Consider the following 23260-nt stretch of genomic DNA (forward strand, 5'->3'; position numbering starts at 1 on the left):
CAGTTTGCACCCTGACAAGGGAGTTTTTTCTTGTTGCCTGCTGTTCTAAAGTGTGTGGGTCTGTCAGGTGTCCTTTTTTCCCTGCAGTGGTACAGCCTGCCGACACGTACCCGTGTTTTTTCTTTTTCTTGTTTTGGTGAACAGTCTGCAGACTTGTGCAGGTGTCTTTTGTTTTTCCCTTTTCCTTGTACAGTCCACACATTACAGCAGGTGTCCTTTTATTTCTGTCTTTTCTTGCACTGTCCGTGGACCGTGCGAGTTTTCTTTTTTCCATCTTTTTATTGCACAGTCTGGGAACTTGTGCAAGTGGGTTTTTTTTCCCAATTTTGTTTCCTGATCTACGATCTTCAGCAGCTCTGCTCAAACAATGGAGAGAGTCTGTGGAGCAGTCCGCGGAGCCATCTCATGTGTGACTTCTCGGAAAGTTTTTCGTCGTTTGACAGGTAAATTGAACTATTTTCCTTGGGGTAGCACGTTGAAATAAAAATCTCATAAAGCTGCCATAAGTTTGGTAAAGCCCTGGCCAACAGCTTCAGCTAAAAAGGCAGTGTCTTCTGCTCAGTAGGGTGTGGAGAACTTCCCAAATGCAGACTGGGAGAGATATTGAGGCATCCTTCTACAAACTGTGCAGTTCTCACAACTACTGAGGGAAAGCCCCTTTTTTTCTGCATTGCATCATTATATGATGTGTCTGTATGACTGCACCCTCTCTGTGTGCTACCAGAGTGATTGGCTTTGTGCTGAAGGTCAAACTGCCGAGCACTTCCTGTGTGTGCTGCTGAACCCGGAGCTGGGCCTGTGCTGTGTCCAAACAGAACCACAAGTTCTAACATGGGTTAGCTGCTTTAGCTGTAGGGTGGACAACGAGCTGCAATGAAGGCACTGACTGCTAAGGAACAATTTGCATTTTCTCGGCCAGGTTTCTTGTTCCTTAGTGGCAAAGCCAAGCAACAGGTAGACGCAGCCCAGGGTATTGCCCTGTAGCCTTGCTGGCTGTGCAAAAGAATTGTTGCTCCTGGAGGGATGGTGTGAAAGGCAAATGCTCTCTGTTTGGGTGGCCTTGTGTTCTGTGGGATTCCTCAGCACAGACAGTTTCTAACAGCACCTGGTTTGTTTTCCCTTTCCCCTGGCAGGTCGTCTCAATCGTGGAAGGAGTCAAGTCCACAGTTTGGTGAGTAGGACAGGCACCCTTAAAAATCCTGGGGTCTGAGAATTGTGGAGCAAGCAGTCCTGTCCAACATTAGTCCCATCATCCCACTTGAATTGTTTTTAACGATTCAGTGTCCTGCTTGTATCCAAATTCATGACTTCTCTTTACGACAGCTAAGGACAGGGCTCAGGAGAAATAAGGTTCTAGATGACAGGTTACTCCCTGTCCCTCACACTGCTGTCTGTCTGCAGAGCGCCATACCAGCAGCAGAACCTCCTCTGGCTGGATCTCTTCCTCCAGAGCCTAAAAGGGAGCCACAGGACAACAAACGTCCACGGGCTGTCAGTCCAGGGCCTGAGCATCCAGAAGCAGTAAGTGGCAGCTTTGGCTGGTCCAGTGCAAAGCTTTGGTGTAGGGCAGAGCTGCACGTCTCTGCTCAGGCAGCTCTTGCCCTTTGTGGCTGAAGATGCTGAGGGCTGGAGTCCTGCTGTGACCTAGCGCTCCAGCACAGCCACTAACACGTGGGATATGGGATCTAAACTTTCACATGCATCATTTTCCTGGCATTCTGACAGGCACTGTGAACTTCCCTTGGTGCTAGATAAGCAGTAGCACGTTGTCCTTGTATGATACTGGTATGAAAGTGAGCCCCTTTGTGCACAGAGTCTGTGCAGAGTCCCTGTTGTCAGCAGAGAGAGCAGTCCCAAGGCACAGTTCACAGCCTTGTGGGGTACAGAGGAGCCATTGCTGCCTGCAGGGAGCTGCCCCTCTCCACACACTGTCTAGGCACCTACACTCAGTGCTTCAATGACACTCTTAAGTCTGACATGACCCAAGTTTGCTGAGAAGAATCCAGTGTAGCTCTGCATGGCAGAGGCAAGGTCTGTCTCTGAAGGGCTGGAATGCTGTTCCTATTGGCTGCTCTCTAAGGCCTGAAATGCTGAGGGGAAGCCAGTTGACCAGAGCTGAGAAGGGAAATGTTCCCTACTTCTATTCACTTAGAGAGTAACTCAAGATTTATTTACTTACTTCCATCAACCTCCCAAACACAGCAGTTTTCACCATCAGGTGTGCTGTATCTCTGCTTGTTGCTTCTGCCAGCTCTCAGGAGCCAACTTCTCTGCTCCTTATTGCATCTTTGTGCTTTTCCCCTGCCCATTCCTTACAGGTCCCAACAAGAGAGCTTCTTCTCAATCACGACTCCTCGGCCCAGGCAGGACAGACAGAGTGGCAGGAGAGCACGGATAGAGCGCTCTGTGCCCGGGAGTTCAGGTGTGTGCTGAGCTTTGTCGCTTTCTCCTGGCAGGGTTGGCCATTGCTGGGCTTTAGGAGGCCCAGCATCAAAGAACAAATTTCACTTTCTCATCATCTGACTCGCTCAGCACAGAGAGGGGAAGGAAGGCAGCCCATGGGCAGGTCTGGTTGCTGACTGAGCCGCAGCAAAGCTACCTCCTGGGTCTCACTTCTCAAACCTTGACAAAAAGCATTCCAAACTGTGCCAGGGTAGAAGCAAGGGAGGCTCAGGCTGGGCCTCAAGAGAAGCACTGCAATAATGCAGCAGAGCAAGATTGTCAGAGAACTTGTGCAGATTCCAGCTCTGGAAATTTGGAAACCCCCGCTGGATAGAGCCTTGAGCAGCCTGGCCAGATGCCATAGTTGATCCCAAGCGCTTGGAGCTGAAGACAGGTCTAGAAGCTTCCTGGGGTCCCTGCCAACATAAATCATCTTGGGATCCTTTGATTATTGGATTGGAGATTTATACCTACCTCCACTAAAAGCTTGCAGGCTCATTCCTTGTTGCACCACAGAAAGCAAGGGTAATTGTGGCAGTACTCATTAAGACTTAGCAGGGGTGTCTTAGCCTAAAAAGAACACTTGCAAGTCCAACATCTGCTGTATCAGAGAGGAGTGTGTTAAGCTGAAAGTACCTGAGCTTTCTGGAAAAGTTTTGTAGCTTCTGGAAACCTGCTTGACTTTCTTACTGGTGACTGTCACCTACACAAAAGACAGAGAGATGCTGGTTTAGGGAAGGAATTCCAGCATTCCCTTGAGGTGGAACTAGAGGGCTGTTGGAAGTTCCTGACACTGCCCTGTGTGGGACATGGTATGTACAGTAAATTCACGAATACAAGCCGCACTGAGTATAAGCCGCATCTCTGGGTGTTGGCAAATATTTCGGTTTTTGTCCATAGATAAGTCGCACCCGAATATAAGCCGCTTTGTCGCTCGCAGCGAGGACCCGCGTGCAATTAGTAACAGAACCGCGGGAGGGCGGGGTTTACTGGCTGAGCTAAGGCTGTGCAGGCTCGGCCCGCTAGGGGCCGCTGACGGGGCCAGGTGGCCCAGCCCGGTGCTGCCGCTCGGGGCCGGCCGCCGCTGCCACTGGGCTCGGTCACCCCGGGTCGGCGCTGCCCCGCGGTGGCAGGCAGGGACGGAGCTTCCCCCGCTCCTACGGCAGCGGCGGCGGGCGGGGACGGAGCTTTCCCGCGCCCGTGGCGCCGGCAGCGGGCGCGGACAAAGCACCCCGCCTCCTCCCCGAGCCGCGGCAATGGTGGCGCGCGCTTCCCGCCCCCCCCCCGAGCCGCGGCAATGGCGGCGTGGGGCTCCCGCCGACTCCCCGAGACACGGCAATGGCGGCGCGCACTTCCCCCCCCTCTCCCCGGGCCGCGGCAATGGCTGCGCAGGGCTCCCGTCGGCTCCCGGAGCCGCGGCAATGGCGGCGCCCCACCCAACGTCGGCTCCCCAGGCCGCGGCAATGGCGGCGCGGCCCCCCCGAGCCGCGGCAATGGCGGCGCCCTCCCCTGTCGGCTCCCCGGAGCCGCGGCAATGGCGGCGTGGCCCCCCCGCGTCCTCCCGGAGCCGCGGCAATGGCGGCGCCCCCCCCCCGTCGGCTCCCCGGGCCGCGGCAATGGCGGCGCCCCCCCCCGTCAGCTCCCCGGGCCGCGGCAATGGCGGCGCCCCCCCCCCCCCCCCCCCCCTCCCCTGGGCTGCGGCAGAGGAGGGAAGAAGAGAGCTCTCCCGCCTCTCTCCCTGCCCCCCGTGCTGCCTGCAGGGAGCCAGGGCAACACGGTAACACTGTAACAATTGCGAAATGCCGGCTTTTACTGGCCGGTGCTTGGCTCTGCACTCTGGCTGGCACGTCTGGGGTTGTAAATGTCAGAAAATTATTAATATATTAGCCGCACCCGACTATTAGCCGCACTTCCGGGTTTCCACCAAAATTTTTGTCAAATTGCTGCGGCTTGCATTCGTGAAATTACTGTAGTCCTGCTTTTGCAAGGAGACTGTGTTGCTATTAATGGTTTACTTGTCTGTCCCCTTGTTGTAGATGGAATGAGTGGACTGGATTTGAGAGGAAGTGGCACTCCTCACTAAAGAGAGCATGTGAAGTGGCAGCAGAAGCAGCAGAGAAATCGCAGCCCCAGAGGGATGCACTAAAGGAAGAGGCTCCTCTGGCAGTGCCAAAGGTTTGTTCACCTTATTCCTAGGCAGCATCTGTGGGAGAGGGAGTTGTCCCAGCAAGACCACCCTGAATGCTGCTTCTGGCAGCAAGCTAAGACCAAGACTGTGTTGCTGTTATTGTTGTTGTTCCTCTTGAAAAATGGTGCCCCCCGTGCTTCCAGGTTTACCACTCGCAGCAGCCAGCACCCAGGGTTCTGGAGAAGCTGCTGCAGGAGCTTTCTCGCCAGGGGCACAAACTGTCCCAGGTGTGCCGAGACAAGGCGGTGCTGGCACAAGAGAACGCTGCCCTGGAAGCTCGACTGGCAGCCACAGAGCGCGACCTACGAGGCCTTTCCGAGCAGCTGGTAGAGGCCAGGTAAAGGCAGGAGGAGACCCTGGGTGGGACATTACTGAAGGTCTGTAATTACAAAGGTGGTAAGCGTTACATCAGGATTTACTCCCCCCTGTGTGCTCTCCAAATGCTTCTCAGAGAGGTGATGAGACATGAGTTAAAACAAAAGGATACTGTGATTGACCTAAATGTTATTGTTGTGACCACTCAAGCTCTCAAGTCTCTTTTGGGGGCTGGCTTGGGACCCTTTCCACATCCCCAAGCCACATGAAAAGCAAGATGCTTTAGTTAGCCTGACATAATATACCAAGTGTTGTTAATGACATTCCAGTAGTTTAATTGGCAAGACACCTTCCCACTAGCAGGATAAGTCTTGTTCAGATAAAAACCTGCAGCTGGTTTCTTACTGATGCTTCTAGAGGGAGGAACTTACATATAAGGTTCAGGGCATTCTTTCAGCGCATACTTCACTTCTACTTAGAGAGCATGTGGCAAACAAAATCTCTCTACCTGCACTATGAATGGCATTAAATATTGACGAGTCAGGCAGGAGAACACTGTGTTCTGTCCACCTGCAGATTGACTTGGAAGTGCTGATGAGCTCAGGGCTGTGAGCAGAGGCTGGGCTTATGCTCATTGGAAGAGACTTTGTGGGTACAGCCCCCCATATCCATGTGGGATATGTCAGGCAAGAGCAATTTGAGCTATGGCTTCTGAGATGATACTCAACTGGGCTTTCTGTGCTGGGTTAGGTGATGAGGAAAGGCTGCCCAATCACCCGGAGGGGCCTGATTTACTATTTGAAGAGGTAGAAATAGTCTTGCTGTATCTGAGTTTCCATGCAAGCCATTTTCCATACTCAGGTGTAGAGATCTCAAGGCACAACCTCATGGAAAACCTGTTCCTGTGTGCCAGGAACAATTTCTCTTCATCTTCATGCCTTTTAGGTCAGAGAAGGAGAGCCTGCAATGCAGCCTGCTGGAAGCTCAGCAGCACGTGTTGGAGCTGGAGATGGCCAGGAACCATCTCGAAGGCCAACTTCACTCAGCCACGCAGGCCAAGGAGTTGATCCTCGGTGAGAGCCTCATGTGCTTTGTTTCTGGTGATTTTCCTGCCTTGTGCAGTTGCTCCAAAGCCAGCTCTCTCCACAGGGCTTCCAAGAAGTAACGGAGTTGGGGGCTGGTCCCTTCTTGCCTGAAACTGAAAGGGCTTGAAGTCACCAGAGTCCTCTGTTAGTGTAGTGTCTGACTTTTTCCATTTGTCATGTTTGCAGAGGATGTGAAGGGCCTTCAGCGTGAGCTGCAAGCGGTAAAATCATCCAGCAAGCAGCAACGCAAGGAAATGTCTGGACAGTTCCACTCGATGGAAAAGCAGTGTACCAAGGCTCTCAGACTGTGGCACTGTGCTCAGGAAGAGGAAAAGAGGAATCTGGGAATACTGGTAGGAAAGAATACATCTCTGAATTTTTCAGGCAAGCTTGGTGGTTTAGCTTAGAAGAAGAGAAGCCTAAATATGTGGCATGGCTGCAAGCCTCTGCTGTAGGCCACGCATTGCTGGGCCAGGCAGCAGAGGCTTCAAGGGCTCCTACTTGAGAAGAGCCTGAGAAGCCCCAGAGGATGATGCTGGGACAGTAAATGCAGCCACAATTTAAGGATGGGCATAAGCCAAGTTGCTCAGGATGCTGGGTGGTCGCCACGCAAAGCATTGCCGCCAAGAGTCTGGATCATGCCCACACCTTCGTGCCATGGAGCAGACTGCTGAGCTTTCTTCCAACTGCAGTCCCAGAGCCTGGTTCCTTGTTTTCTGTCCTTCCACAATGGACAGAGGTCTTCCCTTTAGGTTTGCATATGCCACAGGCCTCATGTTGCTGGTGTTTCAGCTGGTGGCCTGTCGTGGCGCATAGGGCATCAGGGTGCTGGCCTCCTCCTCAGCCTGCAGTCCACCTGCAGCTTTTCCTTGATGAAAGGACATGGGGATGTTGAGCAGAGAGCCTCTGAGAACAGAAATCCTGAGGAAAGAGGGGTCAGCAAACAGGACACCAAGAGTGCAGGGAAGCAAGGTGACATGTCCTTTCCTTTTACTTGCTGACCATACTTCTGAGTTTCTGATTGGGACCAGAGTGCTGGAGGCCACAAATTCACTACTGTGCACTATTCCTGGTGGGGTTAGGGGTGGGAAGAAACGTGAATTTTCATTTTGGGGAGCCTGACTGGGACATAATCTAGAAGTGTCTCCTTCCCCCCCTCAGGAGACCCAGCTTGAACAACAGCGTTTGGAGGCACAGGAGCTGCTGGAGCAACGCGAGAAGTCCCTGGCAGAGGTACAGAGGGAGCAGGAGAAAAGCCTGCTGGAGATGAAGCAGGAAGTTGCCAGCATGCAGCCTAAATAAGAAAAGCTACAAAGCAGAACCAGTCAAGAGGCAAATGGGCACTGCTTGTCTGGACACTGTCTGGGTGGGATTGTCTCTTAGCTGACCCTTTACAAACATGAGAGCGAGTAGAAAATGTGTTTTGAATCTGTGAACACATCAGTCTGGGCTGCCACACAAGTAGTTTGTGGGAAGTTTCAAGCTGTCTTCTCTTCATTTCTGTGCAGCTGCAGAGCCAGAATGTTGAGCTTTTATGCAAGCTGCGCCGGCTGCAGCAAAAGCTCAAGCAAAGCCAGCAGTTTGTAGAGCTCCTGACGCAGGAGCTGAAAGAGGAGCAAGAGAATGGGCAGGTGAGCCTGACGAGCCAGGTAGCAGAGGGAAGGGCAATAAGAGGAGCGTGAACTGTAGATCTCAGGAAAGGGCAGGAAAGGCCTACTGCAGACACTGGAATCACAGAGCCTGGCAGGCTCCAGCGGTGAGAACCAGTAAGAAGAGTTAGGATGGAAGGGTTAGAGCTGGGCAGAGAGGCAGAAAGAAGTGGCTGAATGCAGGTGCTTTGGAGACTGGAAAAGAAGAAAGCTGAGCACAATTGCAGATGACAGTAAGATTTTGCTTGACAGAATATCAGGAACAAGCTACTGGCAGCTCAGAGAAAGATGAAGGCAATGGAGAAAAGGCACCAAAAAGAAATAGAAAGGATGCAAGTGATGCAGCAGCAGCACAGGCTGGCTGAAGAAAAGCAGGTGGGTGAGGGGCAGTAGGCACTGCAGTCATGGAAAAAGTGGTCTCTCCTCTTCCAGTCTTTCCCCTGCATAGCAGCAGGTGGATGGGAGCAACACCTCTGGCTGCCATGCTCTGTGGTCTCCATCGCAGCTGATTGGAAGGACACTTGCTGGGCTGCTGAACCTCAGCTGCTGCCCTGGCCTGGTGCTAGTGATGTGGCCTGTGTCCAACAATCCTCGGAATGTATTTCTGCTGGTCTCTTAGTGCTTGCTTTGTTTTTGGGGTTTATTTTTTATGTCTTTGGTCTGGTGCACATGGTGACCCACGCAGATTCTGAACAAGCTGTCCCTGTCCATTGTGAATGCTGTCCTCAGAATGGGATGAAATTGAAAGTTATTGTTTCCCTTTCACAGTCTCTCATACGGCTGCTTGGGACAAGCTGGAGTCTCTGGCTGCTTAGTGGGGTTTGACTTGAGGTGGAAGAGTTGACAGCACAGCTTACAGCCTAACACAAATGTTTTTCCTAAGGGCTTACCTATGAAATGTGCTCTCTAAGGCATATCTACCAGCCACCTTTCTGTCACAAACAAATTTCTTTCCCAGATGGATGCGGGCCATGCCATTGAAGCTGCCCCAGCAGCAGCATCCTTCAAAGAAGTCTCCTCTCCTCAGCCTGAAAACCTGAGCACCAGCAGCTCTCCCAGCTCAAGCCAGGAATCAGAGCAGCTGCACCAGGAGGGAAAGAAGCAGTGCCTGCAGCTGCTGAGTACGTCCTGTGCATTTCTTGTGCCATCAGGCAGTGTCTTGTGGTTGTGCCTCAGCATGAGCTGTGCCACATGTTCCTCTCCTGACTTTGGTGTCAGACAGACTCAAAACATTTTGGGCTCCCTACAGAAGCTGTTGCTGTGTTGTGTTGCTGAGTCCAGTACTAGTGACTGCTGCACCTCAGGCTAAAGACAAGCAGCGTAATTCTTCACTGAAAGGGGAATGAGCAAAGATGTCTTCAGAACTGAGCCTGCTCATGAATCAAGATGGTCCTAATTCTAATAACCATTGCTCTTGGTTATTGCACGAGCTGCTGTTCTTTAAAAATATCAAGGCAATTTTTAGGCAAACTGCTGAGACGTAGACCCCCTCCTCTCCTGGAAATCCCTTTGCAATATCCTTTCTGCTCTTCAAAAAGCAGCTGGTGATAAAAATCCATTCCAGGTCTCAGGGTGCAATTAATGCTTGGAAATATGAAACCATTTCCTGAACCTCAAAAGGGAGGGTGTATTCCCAAGAAAAGGAAGGCTCATGATTTTTCAGCTCTCCTTCCTGTTTGTACATGACTACCACCTGCCTTGGTGCCTGTTCTTTTCTGATCTCTGTTTGCTCTGATGCTTTCTCCATGGGCTAAGTTTCCTCTCAGGGTAACCCTTCAAAGGAGGGTAGGGAATCTGACTCTGTGCAGGCCACTTGTGCTACAGAGCTGCTTTCTTGCCTGGGCTATTATGGTTGTTGCTGTGGTTGTTAGCCAACTGCCCATAAATTGCTCAGAGTCCCGGAGAGCGGAGATGAGTTTCAGGGCTCCTGGAAGTCAGTGTCTCTGTTTTGAAGGTGGCTTCTTGCATTTTGTTTCTTTCAGGGCGTGTTGTCAGTGTGGGAAATCCAGAAAAGAAATACACTGGATGTGAAATTATTGGCAGTGGGTGAGTGCAGCCATGCTTACTTCTACAGAATCATACAGGGCCAGGTATTTTGCTGCTGTAATATCAAGTGGGAAGTGAGGCAAGCTGCAAGTGTCTTTGGACCGTGGCTGTAAATTTTCCATGCCTCACTACTGATCTCTGGGCATCATCACAGATAACTGAAAGGTCACAATGTCATGCCTGCCTCAAGGAGCAGGACCTGGAAGCCCTCCTATCCTCAAGTGTGTGGTACCAGTTTGTTTACTTTCCTAGGAGACATGGTTTTGTATGGTTCAAATAATACAGCCACAATAATGGAGGGAGAAAAGACTGAGGGGAAGCAGCTTCCCACCTGATAGCTGTCACATTACAGCTCTCAGTAGCATTTCGTTCCAATATTTTGTGGAAAACAGTATATAGCACTCAGAACCATAAGAAAGGGTGTTGTCTGAGTTTTGTAGATAGAATCAAAAGACAGGAGTGAAAGGCCCAACAGGATTGTGTGTTTCAGTGCCTGGAAATGCATGACGCATGCACAGAGAAAAAGCAAATGGCAAAGAATACTCCTGCCTCCATAATATAGTGTGTACAGTAGGGATTTTTAGTAGCCCTTCTTCCTCCTGTTGGGCCCAGCTTATCCCCTGAGCATGCTGCATGCCAGAGGGCTGCTGGGCTGCTGTGCTATTGGCTGAAGAGTAGATGAGCCCTGGTGTTTGAGAGACACTGCAGGCAGCAGAGAGCTCCTGCCTGGGCTGCCGTTTGCTCCTCAGCACTGAACAGCTTCTCTGTTCTTGCCACTTCTGTTTCTAGGAGTTTTGGAACAGTTTATAAGGCTTTTGATGCTGCCACAGGACGAGCGGTAAGTGCCAACAGCCCATGAAGATTTTGCAGCACTTGAGCGCTTTCCCTTGTGATTTTATCTGTGTCCAGAGATTGTAAGTTTATTTTGAGTCATCTTGGAGTTCTTTTTTGGTCACTATTTTCTCCATAATCAGTGTGTATATTCTTAGGCCCGCAATGAAGAATGGCAACAATTTTTTAAACCTGTCAAAGCTAGTAATAATGCTAATTTATTTTCAGCAGTTTGAATTCCTTATCACAACAAATCAAAGAGCGTAATTGAACAAAATAGTGTTTGTCTTGCAAGATGTCTGTAAATAATAATAATATTGATAAACAAAGGCCATTTGAGAAGTGTGTGTGTGCAGAGGGTGTTGTTAGCGCTTTGTGGTTGATGTTTAGAGTCCCTTTTAACTGAGGTCACAAGGCATTCTGGCCCATGAGCTGGAAGAGAAAGAGGCTCTTGTAATGTCTGTCCCTAATGGCTTTCAATGTTGTTGTAGGTGGCCATAAAACAAATTGATCTTCAGCACCAGGGCTGCGAGTATGTATTGAGAGAACTCCTGGTCATGAGGGCAAAGAAGAACCCCAATATTATTACCTACCTGGAAAGGTAAGTAGTTCTGGTCTTTTTCTGGAAATGTTTGTTTCCGTACTTGCAAGGCAGAGCTTTAAAAGCTCTTTACTGACTGACAGAAAATTGGCCTTTCTATTAACATCAATCCACTCCTGTATGAGGCTCAGGGGGAGATTGCATTTTGTCTGCATTCATGGTTCCTGGCAGAGATAGCTTGAGGATCGTTCTCTTGCTAAGCCAGCAGCCTGTATGTTCACTGGCTGCATGTTGTTGTGTTGCTCTGGGGAGTGATTTGTTCCAAGTGTTGGAGGAGGAGTACTGAGAAATATCAGAAAATCAGAGAACCACAGAATGACTAGGTTGGAAGAGACCATCAAGATCATCAAGTCCTATCCATGCCCTAACACCTCCACTAGACCATGGCACCACGTGTCCTCTCCATCTGTTGGTTGCTGCATGGTGAAAGGACATGAGTAAAGAAATGAGTCCTCTTGCACTGTTCCCACTGTTTTCCATTGCCTTGCATGCCAAAAGACTAGGCTAGCAGATACATTATTTGCCACGTTGGAAATCGTTGTTCCCATTTGTGACTGACCTTTATGCAAGCTTTTCCAAAGGGTGTCCACAGTGCTGCACACCCACGTGTCCTGTGTAAAAGCTGTGACAGCTGTGTCTCCTTGCTGCTGAAGATGATGAAGCTGTTGCTTGGATATGTCTGCTTCCAGATTCATCATTTCCATCACAAAACTGACTTTTTTTCCCTGCTTGCCACCTAAGCCATCTCCTTCTATGCAGATGTGCTTTCCTTGTTTAGACAGCACAGATTGCAAGCACTGGGTAGCCTAGGTGGAGAGTGTCTTCATTTTATTCCATCTTCATTTACCAGTGACCTGGAAACAAAACTCAACTCTAGACTTTTCTTTCATACAGCAATTTAACCGTGCACATTCAACCCCACACTGTTGTTTTCATCTTGCAGCTACCTTGTAAATGGGGATGTCTGGCTGGTGCTGGAGTACATGGATGGAGGCTCTTTAGCTAATGTGGTCAGCGAGAAAAGGATGCTTGTAGGACACATAGCAACTGTGTGTCGGGAGGTAAGGTATCTTTCTTGGGCATTGGGTGGCATGGACGGGCTCATTCTGTGAATGTGCTGCTAAGTGAGTGATTCCATGTTCAGGGCTTTCTTTCTGTGCTGCTCTTATGTTTCAGAGAAGAGCGATCATCTGCACTGGACTGCCTGCCAGTGTTCCTGCACTTACTGTAGTCTGTTCTTTACTCTTATCTGCTGTTCTTGAACTCTCTTTTCATTATCTGCCTGTAACTGCAAAGAAGGCAATGCAGAAAGGTTCTGGATGTGTCCCAGTTTTAAACCAACAGCAAAGCCAAAGAGAGACTCATGTGTCACAGGTCTCAGTTTCAAAGGATGGCATGGCACCCACCATGGTGCTTGCTGCTGACAACTAACAGATGAGCTGCTTCAGGCCTTGTCATCCAGTCTCCCACCCAACAGTGGTGCCCTAGGTACCCGACACAGGGACTTTTCCTCATTTGAAATGCCATTGTTTGTCCTCAGGATGGGGAGAGTGCATCTGCTCCAGCAGCGATCATTCTGACTGGCTTTGCAGGGGACAGTCTCCTGAAATGACATGATGTTTCCCCCTCAGAAACTAATTATGCCTTCCCTTGGAAAGATCCTGCTCTTCTAGAGCTACAGTAGCAAGCTCTTCCTCTTGCCAACACTCACTGTTCCTGTGCGATTTGGGAATCTTTTGGAGCAGTTTCCTTTATAGCGTGTGATGAAATCATGTCAGGCTAACTTTTGTCCTCCTGTTTCTTTTTTCTCTCTCAGTGCCTGCAAGGTCTGGCTTTCCTTCATGCCAACAAGGTGATCCACAGAGACATCAAAAGCGACAACATCCTTCTGGGCCGGGATGGCTCCGTCAAGTTGGGTGGGTGTTCTTGCTCAGGCGCCGCGCTCCGGGGAGGTGGTGTGGGGCTGCTGTGGAGGGGCTGCCAGGAGCCCGGCAGTGCTGCTGCTGAGAGTGCACAGGGCACTGCTGCAAGGTCAGGGAGCAGCTGCAAGGTGCTGAGAGGTCTAGAGAGGAAACAAGGTGTGAGGAATAGCTTTGCTTTATGTGTGCTCCTTGCAGAAGGAGGCAGTTCCAGTGGAAACCTTCAGGTGAGTGAGGGAAAGCCATGGTGTGAGTCCTGTTGGGTTGTTAAGTGAACAATTGCCCATGTCCTTGGCTGCAGTCCTGAGGAAAGCGAGCACAGCTGCTTTTGCAGCTCGATTCAGCACTGCTTTCTGAGCCTTAGAGTGAGGGACTCTTTTCCTTGGTTTCCTACTTGAAGCATTGATTGTTTTTCTCCTCAGCTGATTTTGGCCTCTGTGCTGTGCTCACCCCTGAGCGGAGTCAACGCAAGTCGACGATCGGGACCACGTGCTGGATGGCACCCGAAGTTGTCCGAGGAGAGCCATACGGTCCCAAAGTGGACACCTGGTCCCTTGGCATCGTAGGAATAGAAATGGCCAAAGGAAGGTCTCCTTATGTTTGGAAAACCAGGGAAAGGGTAAGGGCCAAATATGCTCAGATACCAATGTCTTTCTGGTCCATCACCATTAGACAAAATCCCATTCCCACAGCTTGAACTGGTTCCACAAGGACCCACTTGTAAAAATGTCCCTGGGGCATTTATCTGAGGGGCCCACATCAAGTTCCAAGGCAAGACCCATTGGAGGATGGAATAGCTGGGGCTTCACTGGGGCTTTTCTCCTTTTGGGAGGGAAGGCTCATCTCTTACCGTCTGCAAGGCAAGAAATCACCACTGCAGGCTGCAGCTTAAATTGTGGCCTCTAGGTGAGCACTTCAGGATATGGAAGGATCACACAGAGTCTTGTGTTTCCTTTTCCTTCAGGCTAAATATCTGATAGCCAAACGAGGGGCACCAGATCTGCACAAGCTCAGGCTCCCCTCTGGCTTGTGTGAATTTCTGGGCTGCTGCCTGCAGATGGATGTGGACAGGCGAGGCTCTGCCCAGGAACTGCTGCAGGTACAATGCAAAGGGGCTGCAGGCCAAACAGCTGCTCTCCGTCAGGCTTTGCTCCTCGGCCAAACTCCAGGGCATCAGATGGGCTCCCCATAGTAATGTCTGCTCTGGGTGCATTTAAATGAAAACCAAGTAGGATCCAATACTGCTTGAGGGTAGAAGGGACCAGTGAAGAGCATTTGGTCCAAACCCCCTGCCTCTGCCATGGACATCTTCAAGTAGATCAGGTTGCTCAGAGCTGCATGCAACATGTCCTTGAATGTTGCCAAGTATGGTGCACATGCCAGCTCTCTGGGAAACCTGTGCCAGTGTTTCAGCATACTTGTGGTAAAGAGTTTCCTCCTTTGAGTCAATCTAAATGAACCCTCTTTTAGCTTAAGACCATTTGCCCTTGTCCTCCTGCAATTGGCCCTGTTCACAGATGTATCTCCATCTTTCTCAGAAGCCCCTTCAAACACTGAAAGGTCACCAAAGGCCTTGCCCTTCTGCAAGCCAAGCAAGCCAATTCTCACAGCCTTTCTGCAGTGGTCAGCTCTCTCCTTGTGGTCCTTTCTGAGGCCCGCTTTTGCTCTTGAGTGGTGTGTTCAGGTTTAGCTAGTAGCAAAGGACCTGAAGTGTTGTAGTGCTGGGGACGAAGGCCTGCAGTGGGGCTTGACGAGCAGAGCAGAAGCAGTCCCTGCCAAGCTGTTCTGGATTGGTGTGTGGGAAGGGAGAGGCAGTGTTGGGCTGACTGTGAGCATCCATGAGCACCCATCTTGTTCCTCCTGTCCCACTCTTAGAGGTTTCTGTCAGCCAAACAGGGACAGCTGAGCAGGATTGCTGCCAGTCCCTGTGCTGCCTGGCCCACTCAAGTCGATGAGAACCACTGCAGGTTTGCTGCCAGGTTTTGTGGCAGACAGGGAGCTGGTGTGCGGGCCACTTCCTTGGCTGCCCCTGCTGTGGAGGAAGATGCCAGCCAGCACAGGAGGGTGGAGGGGCTTGCCAAGGCAGACACTGCTCTTCCTGCAAGCCAGAGCTGAGTCCATCTATGCTCTGCTGCTGTCTGTGTCTCTGTATATTTCTGGGTGCTAGAGGAATACATCCTTCTGGCCCTGTCAGAGGATGAGTTTGGAAAATCATAACTCCTTTTCCTTTGTCTCTTTAAAATTGGTTTCGTTTCTTTTTCCCTTTGGGCAGCATCCATTTCTCAAATTAGCGGAGCCTCTGTCCAGCCTCTTCTGAAGCCAGATTGCTATTATCCGTGCAGCAAAGTAATGCAGGAAGCAGATGAGTTGACCAGGACACTTCAGCACTACTTTCTCCAACATCAGCTCACAGTCAGACTTAGAATAAAAGTCCTAGATATCCCCAAGCCTGTTGTAAGACTCCCTTCCTTATTTTCCCGGGAATACTGAGCTACATTCACTTCTGAATTGGCCATTCTTGCTTAAAGATGGAAAGTCCCTCCTGTGGGTGTTTTGCGTGATTTGAAATTGGGAATGGTCTCTTTCCTTTAGTATAAACTCCAACTTACACTGTATTTTGAACACCGCCCACTGGGCCAGGTTTTCCTAGCCGTGGACTTCTGCACGAGGAAGAAAATGCAATTGCATTTCCAGTCAAAAGGTAATGAAGAATCTCCCTTTTCCCCATTGGCTGAGGAACTTGCAATGCACAGACTTCCCAAATCACCTATTGTTATTGATGACAATAGAATATAAGCTTTTGCATTCACAGATTAGCTTTTTGCATTACAAGTATTTTGAGGTGGTAGAATTTATACTGACTTATAGATGCTTTTGTTCAGTATAATCTGTCAGTTTATATATACAGTGTAGAGTTTATATCAATAGGACAGTGATAAATATATTGTCGGTTTTATCAAAATGTTAAATTAGAGACTAAAATACCTCTATGTAACTACAGTAATTTCACCACTATAAGGCGCACCATTTTGACTAAATTTTTCCTCCGAACCCGGAAGTGTGCCTTATAGTCCGGTGCGCCTTATATAATGGACATAGTTGCGAAATTTGCCAAACTGGAAGTGTGAGCTGCAATGGGAGGCGGTGCCGTGGGAGCGCCGAGTCCTGAGGTGGGGACGGGAGCAGGCGGCCGCGGCCGGCAGGAGCTGCAAGGGGAGAGAGGGAGCTGCCACCGGCCCCGGCCCAGGCGTGGGCAGAACAAGAAGCCAGGCGGCGCCACCTCAGGTGCAGGGGTGGGGTAACGAGAAGCCCGTCGGTGCCAGCCCCGGTCTGGGTGCGGGGAAAATGAGAACCCGGGCAGCCCTGACCCGGGTGCGGGGGCGAATGAGAATTGCGACCCCCATCAGCCCCGAGCAGAGCGAAGCCTCTGCGGCCGCCGAAAAGTGACAACAAGTGGTGCAGCCACGGGGAAGCAGGGAGAAGCGGCGTGGCCACCGCAACCACCACGTGAAAATGGCGAGAAGCGGTAGCCCTGCCGCCGACCGTGAGGTAGCAGCGACAAGTGCCGCCGCTGCTGGCCGGGGGGAAGACAGGAAGCATCGCGGCGGTGTGGTGTGAGCCGGGAGCCATGCCAGCTGGTGCCGGGGGTGGGCAAGAGTGCCGAGACCCGCTGCATAGGGAGGGCACCTGGGGCTACATTTAAAGGCTACACCAATCCTTAAAAAATGTTTGCAAATTGAGCACCTGCCAGTAATTCGTTACTTTGTTGCTCACCGCGTGGCTACTCGCTACAAAAAAAAAGTGTGCGCCTTATAGTCCAGTGCACCTTATATGATCTACAAAGTTGTGAAATTTCCAACTCCCGCAGGGGGTGCGCCTTATAGTCCGGTGCGCCTTATGGTCATGAAATTACTGGAACTTAGAGAATAGCGTAAAGCAATTATTTTTCTTACATCTGCCAACTGCCTCTCCAAGTGATAACAGCGGCAGAAACCAGAGCATAAGCATCCAAGAAGGATTTATCAACTCCTCGCTATCAGGGAGTATGAAACAACAGGGTGGAAACATGGGAAGAAATAAAATATACTGACCTCATATACAGAATTTCACCTACTGTGACAAACAAATCTCACGACTTAGAATTTTAAAATTTTAAGAAGGGATAAAAGCAGGGAGAAACATATCCAGCACTTGAGGTAGTTTTGGCAATTAGCCAAAGAACACACTAAAACATCATTCACTATATTCTGTTACATTTGTGGGGGTACATGCATATTCATGAATTTATACATGATTCAAACATTCCTTTGAGTTTTTGATGTTCCAGGAGTTCTCATTTGATTTTAACCTCTGACCTGTTTGTAGGACATTCTGTAGATTAGGTCAGTAGATTTTATTTCTTCCTGTGTTTCCATCCTGTTGTTTCATACTCCCTGATAGAGAGGAGTCAATACATCTTTCCTGGATGTTTGATATTGTCATCTATAATACCCACTCTCTGCCCCCCTCTAATATGCCTTCCCCTTTTGTTATAGAGAAGAAAGAAAAAAACTATTCATTAGTCTCTTAGGCCTTTGTTCATTCAGGAATTTAATGTGGCTTTGGCTGAGCAGTAGTCCCTGTTGATTAGTAACACCTTTTAGAACTATGACCCTCTTCTGATACTTCTCTATCTATAATTTCCTTGCCCTATCTACATGCAGATTCACATGGTCTCTTTGTAAAAGCACATTCATCTTATTCCTTCCACTTACAATGCAAAGCCCTCCTGCAGCCAACTCTTGTCAATGTAGACTCACCAAGAAGTTCTTGCAATGGAAAGAAACTCCTCAGACTCGGTGTCGGGAGTGGCGGGGGAAGGTTTGTCCTTTGGAGACCTTAGAAATTAACAAAGTTTTGGTTACAATTTCATGAGGACAAAGTCCTCGAAGCAAAAGCAAACCATTTATTATTATGAATCCGCTGAGTTACATGTGCACCTCCCTCCCCCACAGTGGAACACACACCTCCTTCAGCAAAATGGCCACATTTTATATCCTCTCACAGCCTGGCCTCTTTCCCATTTCCTGGGTACCTGGGAACTTACATTCTGTCCTGACCACCTACTTTTCTGTCCCCTCCTCTGTCATCCCACCTCCCTCTCCATCAAGTCTACAATCCTGCCCCTCTCCCAGCTCACAGCAACACCCAACAAACCCACCTGAACAAGTCCAACCCAAACACAAGAACTTTCACAACCAACAACTTTCAGTATTTAACTTAGTAGCTTTTTGGCTTCAGCAAAGTATCACCCATCTCTCACAACCATTTGAAGTCTTGCAGGGCAGCTGCTTGGGCTCTGGGGATGGACACAAATGATGTATATCCAAGCCTTGAAAGTTCATTCATGAGCTTCATGACAGACCAAGGAGACTGAAGGGTCCTTGTGTCAGGGGAGACATTCCCATCTGAGAATATTTTTAAATGCTTTCGTTTCGTTTTTTTTCTTCCACAGAAATATTACCACCATCTTTTGCTTCCAGAGAATCTTTTCCTTCTTTTTGGAGAACTTCCCTCTGCTGCCCTCCCAAATCATGCCGCTTCCCAGGATTTGTTCCCAAACTGAGGAGTAGCCCATGGCCTCCATCCTCCAACTGGAATTTGAGGAAGCACAGAGGTTGCTGTTGCTGGAGAGGAGTTTCTCTTTCCTCCCTGCTTTCCCTTTGCAACAGGTTTACCTGTGTGTTCTTTTGATAAAGGGAGGTTTAAAGACTGAAGGAGTTCTGTTGCAAACTGCTCCATCCTCAAGGTCTTCTGTGGGCGTCCTTCTGTGGACAAAAGCCCTCTTAGTGTGAACTCCCAGTGGGCAGTCTAAGGAAGGAGGTTGATATTTCAGGGTTGCCACTGCTCAATGCAGTTGGTTTCTAGAGGAGCCCAGAGCTGGCAGTGGATACTTTTCTCACCTGCCTGCAGAAAAGGAATGTGGATCATGGCAATTTTGTTCGAGGAGGTGGCGACCAGGCGTGGTCTCCAAGAGTGTTCTCAGGGCTGGCAGAGAAGCAGGGGGTGAGGTTTCTGGCAGGAGCAGCAGCCCCTGGGTCACACTGCAGGGAAGCCCAGCAGGGAGAGGTGTGAGGTGTGAGAAAGGTTGTTTCTTTCTGTGCAAATCAGTGATTTTTTCCTCTTTCAAAGTAAAAAATGGGCAGAATCTCGGGTCTTGTGCTAAACAGCAAACACATGGATAGAGACACCAGCTGAAGGAATAGTGTAAATAACTATAACACAGGAGTGTAAGAAAAAACAGAAAAGGATATGCTAAGCAATGCACCTCATCATTATTACATAAGCCTGTCTCGAATGAATAAGAAAGACACATCATGCAACATCCTCATAATTTGCTCTTCACTCGGATCCACACATCAGCTGGGGGAAGCTGTCCCAGCAAAGCCCTGGACAGCCAGGGCTGGGAGCTGGGAAAGCCTGTGCTGCCTCCACCTTTGCCAGCCACAAGGTTTCCAGTTGCACTGTTTATAATGCTGAATAACCAATCTCACAGAACTTCCAGTGTGGGGACACCTGACTTCATTCTTCTCTTGGTTTTCTCTCAAAGCCTGCCCAGGGCTCCAGCAGAAACCACGGGACTTCTCTTGGATCCTTCACCCACAAACAAGGCCAGGTGGGACTTTCTCCAGATTCTAAATGCTGAAAGGTAAAGACATGTTCTGCCAATGAGTTGATACATAAATCATAATGCTAATAGTACTTATTCAATGAGCGGATGCATAGATCAGATACACATATCATTTGGTGGGAAGGTTTCTCAAGAGGTCAACTTTGGCTCAGGGCCTGGTGTTGAAGCCTCAGTCAGGGCCTGTTGCTCAGGTCTTAATCCTTCAGTGTTTTGTGGTGCAAATTAGCACCATGTAGAACTGGGAACAAACCAGTCCCTTTTTAGCACATTTCAGACAGGGAACAGAATGAGCCCTGCAAGGCCAGGCTAGGCCCAAGTGCATAAGGCCAGCACACTACATTTGCCCACAGGCAGCTGACCAGACATAGAAGGCCACTCCTGCCCAGGGCCTTAGGGGCCTGAAGCTGCCTCCTGGCTGTGCAGCTCTGCAGAGCCCAAGGTGTGCAGGGTCCAGGGCAGCCAGGGCAGCCCAGATGCCTTAGAGCACAAGGAGTGGCCCAGAGAAGCTGCAGCCTTTTCTTTTGTAACGACTTCCCCGAGTCTTGTCATTAATCCATAGCATCTGAAATATTTTGCTTTCCTCTTGAAAATCCAAACACAGCTATTTGAGAAAAGTGACTGACATAAATTCTGCTGGTGCTGCTGCTTTTGTCTGCAGGTCAGGGCAACTTAGCAACCTCCCACGATTCACACCATGGCTTTCCCTCATTCACCTGAAGGTTTCCACTGGAACTGCCTCCTTCTGCAAGGAGCACACATAAAGCAAAGCTACTCCTCACACCTTGTTTCCTCTCTAGACCTCTCAGCACCTTGCAGCTGCTCCCTGACCTTGCAGCAGTGCCCTGTGCACTCTCAGCAGCAGCACTGCCGGGCTCCTGGCAGCCCCTCCACAGCAGCCCCACACCACCTCCCCGGAGCGCGGCGCCTGACCAAGAACACCCACCCAACTTGACAGAGCCATCCCGGCCCAGAAGGATGTTGTCGCTTTTGATGTCTCTGTGGATCACCTGGTTGGCATGAAGGAAAGCCAGGCCTTGCAGGCACTGGGAGAGAAAAAAGAAACAGGAGGACAAAAGTTAGCCTGACATGATTTCATCACACGCTGTAAAGGAAACTGTTTGGAAGATTCCCAAATCTCACAGGAACAGTGAGTGCTTGCAAGAGGAGCAGCTTGCTACTGCAACCCTATGAGAGCAGGATCTTTCCAAGGGAAGGTATAATCATTTCTGAGGGGGAAACATCAGTCATTGCAGGAGACTGTCCCCTGCAAAGCCACTCAGAATGTTGGCTGCTGCAGCAAATGCACTCTCTCCATCCTGAGGAGAAACAACAGCTTTCCAAACAGGAAACGTCCCTGCCTCAAGTACCAAGGGGATCAGTGACGGGTGGGAGACTGAAGGACAAGGGTCAAAGTAGCTCATTTGTCAGTGTCCCCTGGATTGCAGCTGTGCCGGGGCCCAGCGGAGACATCAAAAGGGATGGACCTCGAATGGACACCCAGAAGTTCAGTGAAGACATCGATGTGAACAAATGTGTGGACTACAGTTGGGTCAGGGGACGAGGGACATAGTATAGCCACCTTCGCTGCTGAGTTTTAATATACAGGTCCTAGTTTAGGCTAGGGGCGTCCCAGCATGTAATCCGCCTAAGGTGGGAGAAAAGAAGATGGAGAGTCATATGTCCAAAGTAGAGAAGAACACTTACGATTTATTTTGAGAAAAAACAGCAAAGATTTCTCTAAAAAAGAGCTGAAGCTGCTGGTGAGGTGGATTTGTAGCAACTTCCCTGACACCTCAGTCGATGAAATGGAGGAAATTAAGTTCTGGAATGCGGTGGGGGCTAAGCTCTATCGGCTTTCAGTAAAGAGGGACTCCGATGCACCCTGCGTGTTTCCTGTCTACCACCTTATCCTTGAAACCCTGCATCAATCAAAGTGTCAATTACCTGCTTCGTTGGATTCTTCTAACCCTGCACCTAACCCTGCTTCCAAGCGTTGTCCTGCTCACCCCACTAACAGCACCGCGTACCCCACTGGCTGCCCCGCTGAGAATGGCGGCCATTTGAAATGGAAAGTAACACCCGCTGTGGGAGCTGGAATGTCTCGGGTATCCCCGCCTCTAACTCCCCCCACTGGTCCACCCACTACCCTCAGGGGCCGCCCACTCCTGCCCCTGCCGGAACTGCCACCAAATGCCGCGCCTCCCAGAATGAGACCGCAACTACCCTTGAGGCACTTCCGGAACAGCCCACCTCCAAAATGGCGGCTCCCATCTCCAAAGCCTGCAAGCCTTACCGGCAGCCTAATACTAATTCTGATGCTCCTGTCCCAGGTTACTCCTCTTCCTCTGAAGAGTAGCTCTACTGACTCTGAGGAGTTTCCACCTTGCCTTCTAACTCCCAAAAATCCCTGGGAGAAAATCCGGAAAGCAGCTGTAAAAGAAGGTACTCCAGGCTTTGCTTTTTCATTTCCATCAATCAACAGAGAAGCAGCCTTTCAGGAATTCCATTGGGAAGTCTTGCCACAGGGGATGAAGAACAGCCCCACAATATGTCAATGGTTTGTGGCCAAGATACTAACTCCTGTTTGCAAAGTTCCTTTGAAGGTATTAATTCATCATTATAGGGATGACATCCTCTTAGCTGCTCAAGATGCTACAACACTGGACAGCGCAGTAAAGGACACCATCTCAGCAGTCCAAAGGGCTGGATTAACTCTTTTGGAAGAGAAGATTTAGCAAATGCAGCCCTGGAAGTATTTGGCTTATAAAATCTCATCCCAAACCATAAAGCCACAATTGCTCTGACTGGAGGAGAACCCACAAACTCTGCACGACATGCAAAGGTTACTTGGTGTTATTACCGGGTGAGACCCTTGCTGGGGATTACAAACCAAGGCTTGCAGCTGTTGTTTGATCTCCTGAAAGGAGATTCTGCCCCAAACTCCCTGAGATACCTCACAGAAGAAGCAAGGCACACATTAAACAAGGTGTCTTTTGCTATACAAACTCACCAAGCACACCGGATGGACCCTATGTTACCTTTCTTATTAGTGGTTCTTGGGAGGGGTCCTCAACTTCACGCCTTAATTTTTCAGTGGGATTCTAAATTATCTGATCCTTGATTAATTTTAGAACGGATTTTCCTATCCTACCAACCCAAAAAGACCATCACTACCAAGCCAGAAATAATAGCCCAGTTACTTATTAAGGCTAGAACACGTTTGTTATCTTTATCTGGAAAAGACTTTTCAGTCATATTTTCTGCCTTTGAATTCTTCCTATTTAAATTGGCTTCTGCAACAATTGGAACACCTCCAAATTGCCCTAATAAACTTCTCTGGACAGCTTTTTATCCATTCTCCTAAGAACAGGACAAGTTCTAAGCTCTGATTTCAATTTGTTTTCTAAACTCTTCAAGAGTGATGAGCCACTTAAAGCCCTCACTATATTTATGGATGGGTCAGGAAAATCTCATAAATCTGTCATTATGTGGCAGGACCCTATAACAGGTGAGT

General features: G+C 49.5%; 1 protein-coding gene across 1 annotated transcript; it reads left to right on the plus strand.

The window, feature by feature from the left end:
* The first annotated feature begins 405 nt into the window (after window positions 1-405).
* Window positions 406-15465, plus strand: LOC117010282 (serine/threonine-protein kinase PAK 1-like). The gene is made up of 18 exons (XM_033084587.1): window positions 406-443; window positions 1402-1521; window positions 4479-4617; window positions 4774-4967; window positions 5891-6018; window positions 6217-6383; window positions 7192-7263; window positions 7539-7661; window positions 7932-8054; window positions 8638-8800; window positions 9662-9725; window positions 10515-10563; window positions 11048-11157; window positions 12101-12218; window positions 12974-13073; window positions 13499-13695; window positions 14041-14175; window positions 15349-15465. The coding sequence occupies exons 1-18, from the start codon at window positions 406-408 to the stop codon at window positions 15391-15393; spliced, it is 2085 nt and encodes a 694-aa protein (XP_032940478.1). The 3' UTR covers window positions 15394-15465.
* Window positions 15466-23260: the final 7795 nt, after the last annotated feature.

Source organism: Catharus ustulatus, chromosome Z (genome assembly GCF_009819885.2).
Source record: "Catharus ustulatus isolate bCatUst1 chromosome Z, bCatUst1.pri.v2, whole genome shotgun sequence".
Lineage (NCBI taxonomy): Eukaryota > Metazoa > Chordata > Aves > Passeriformes > Turdidae > Catharus > Catharus ustulatus.

What these genes read in the sequence shown, in the direction of transcription:
- LOC117010282 (XM_033084587.1), top strand. Translation starts at nt 406, where the DNA reads ATGTGTGACTTCTCGGAAAGTTTTTCGTCGTTTGACAG. An exon ending in TAGCAACTGTGTGTCGGGAG is followed by an intron (nt 12,219 to 12,973) that starts GTAAGGTATCTT and finishes TTTCTCTCTCAG; the next exon opens with TGCCTGCAAGGTCTGGCTTT. An exon ending in CTGCCCAGGAACTGCTGCAG is followed by an intron (nt 14,176 to 15,348) that starts GTACAATGCAAA and finishes CCCTTTGGGCAG; the next exon opens with CATCCATTTCTCAAATTAGC.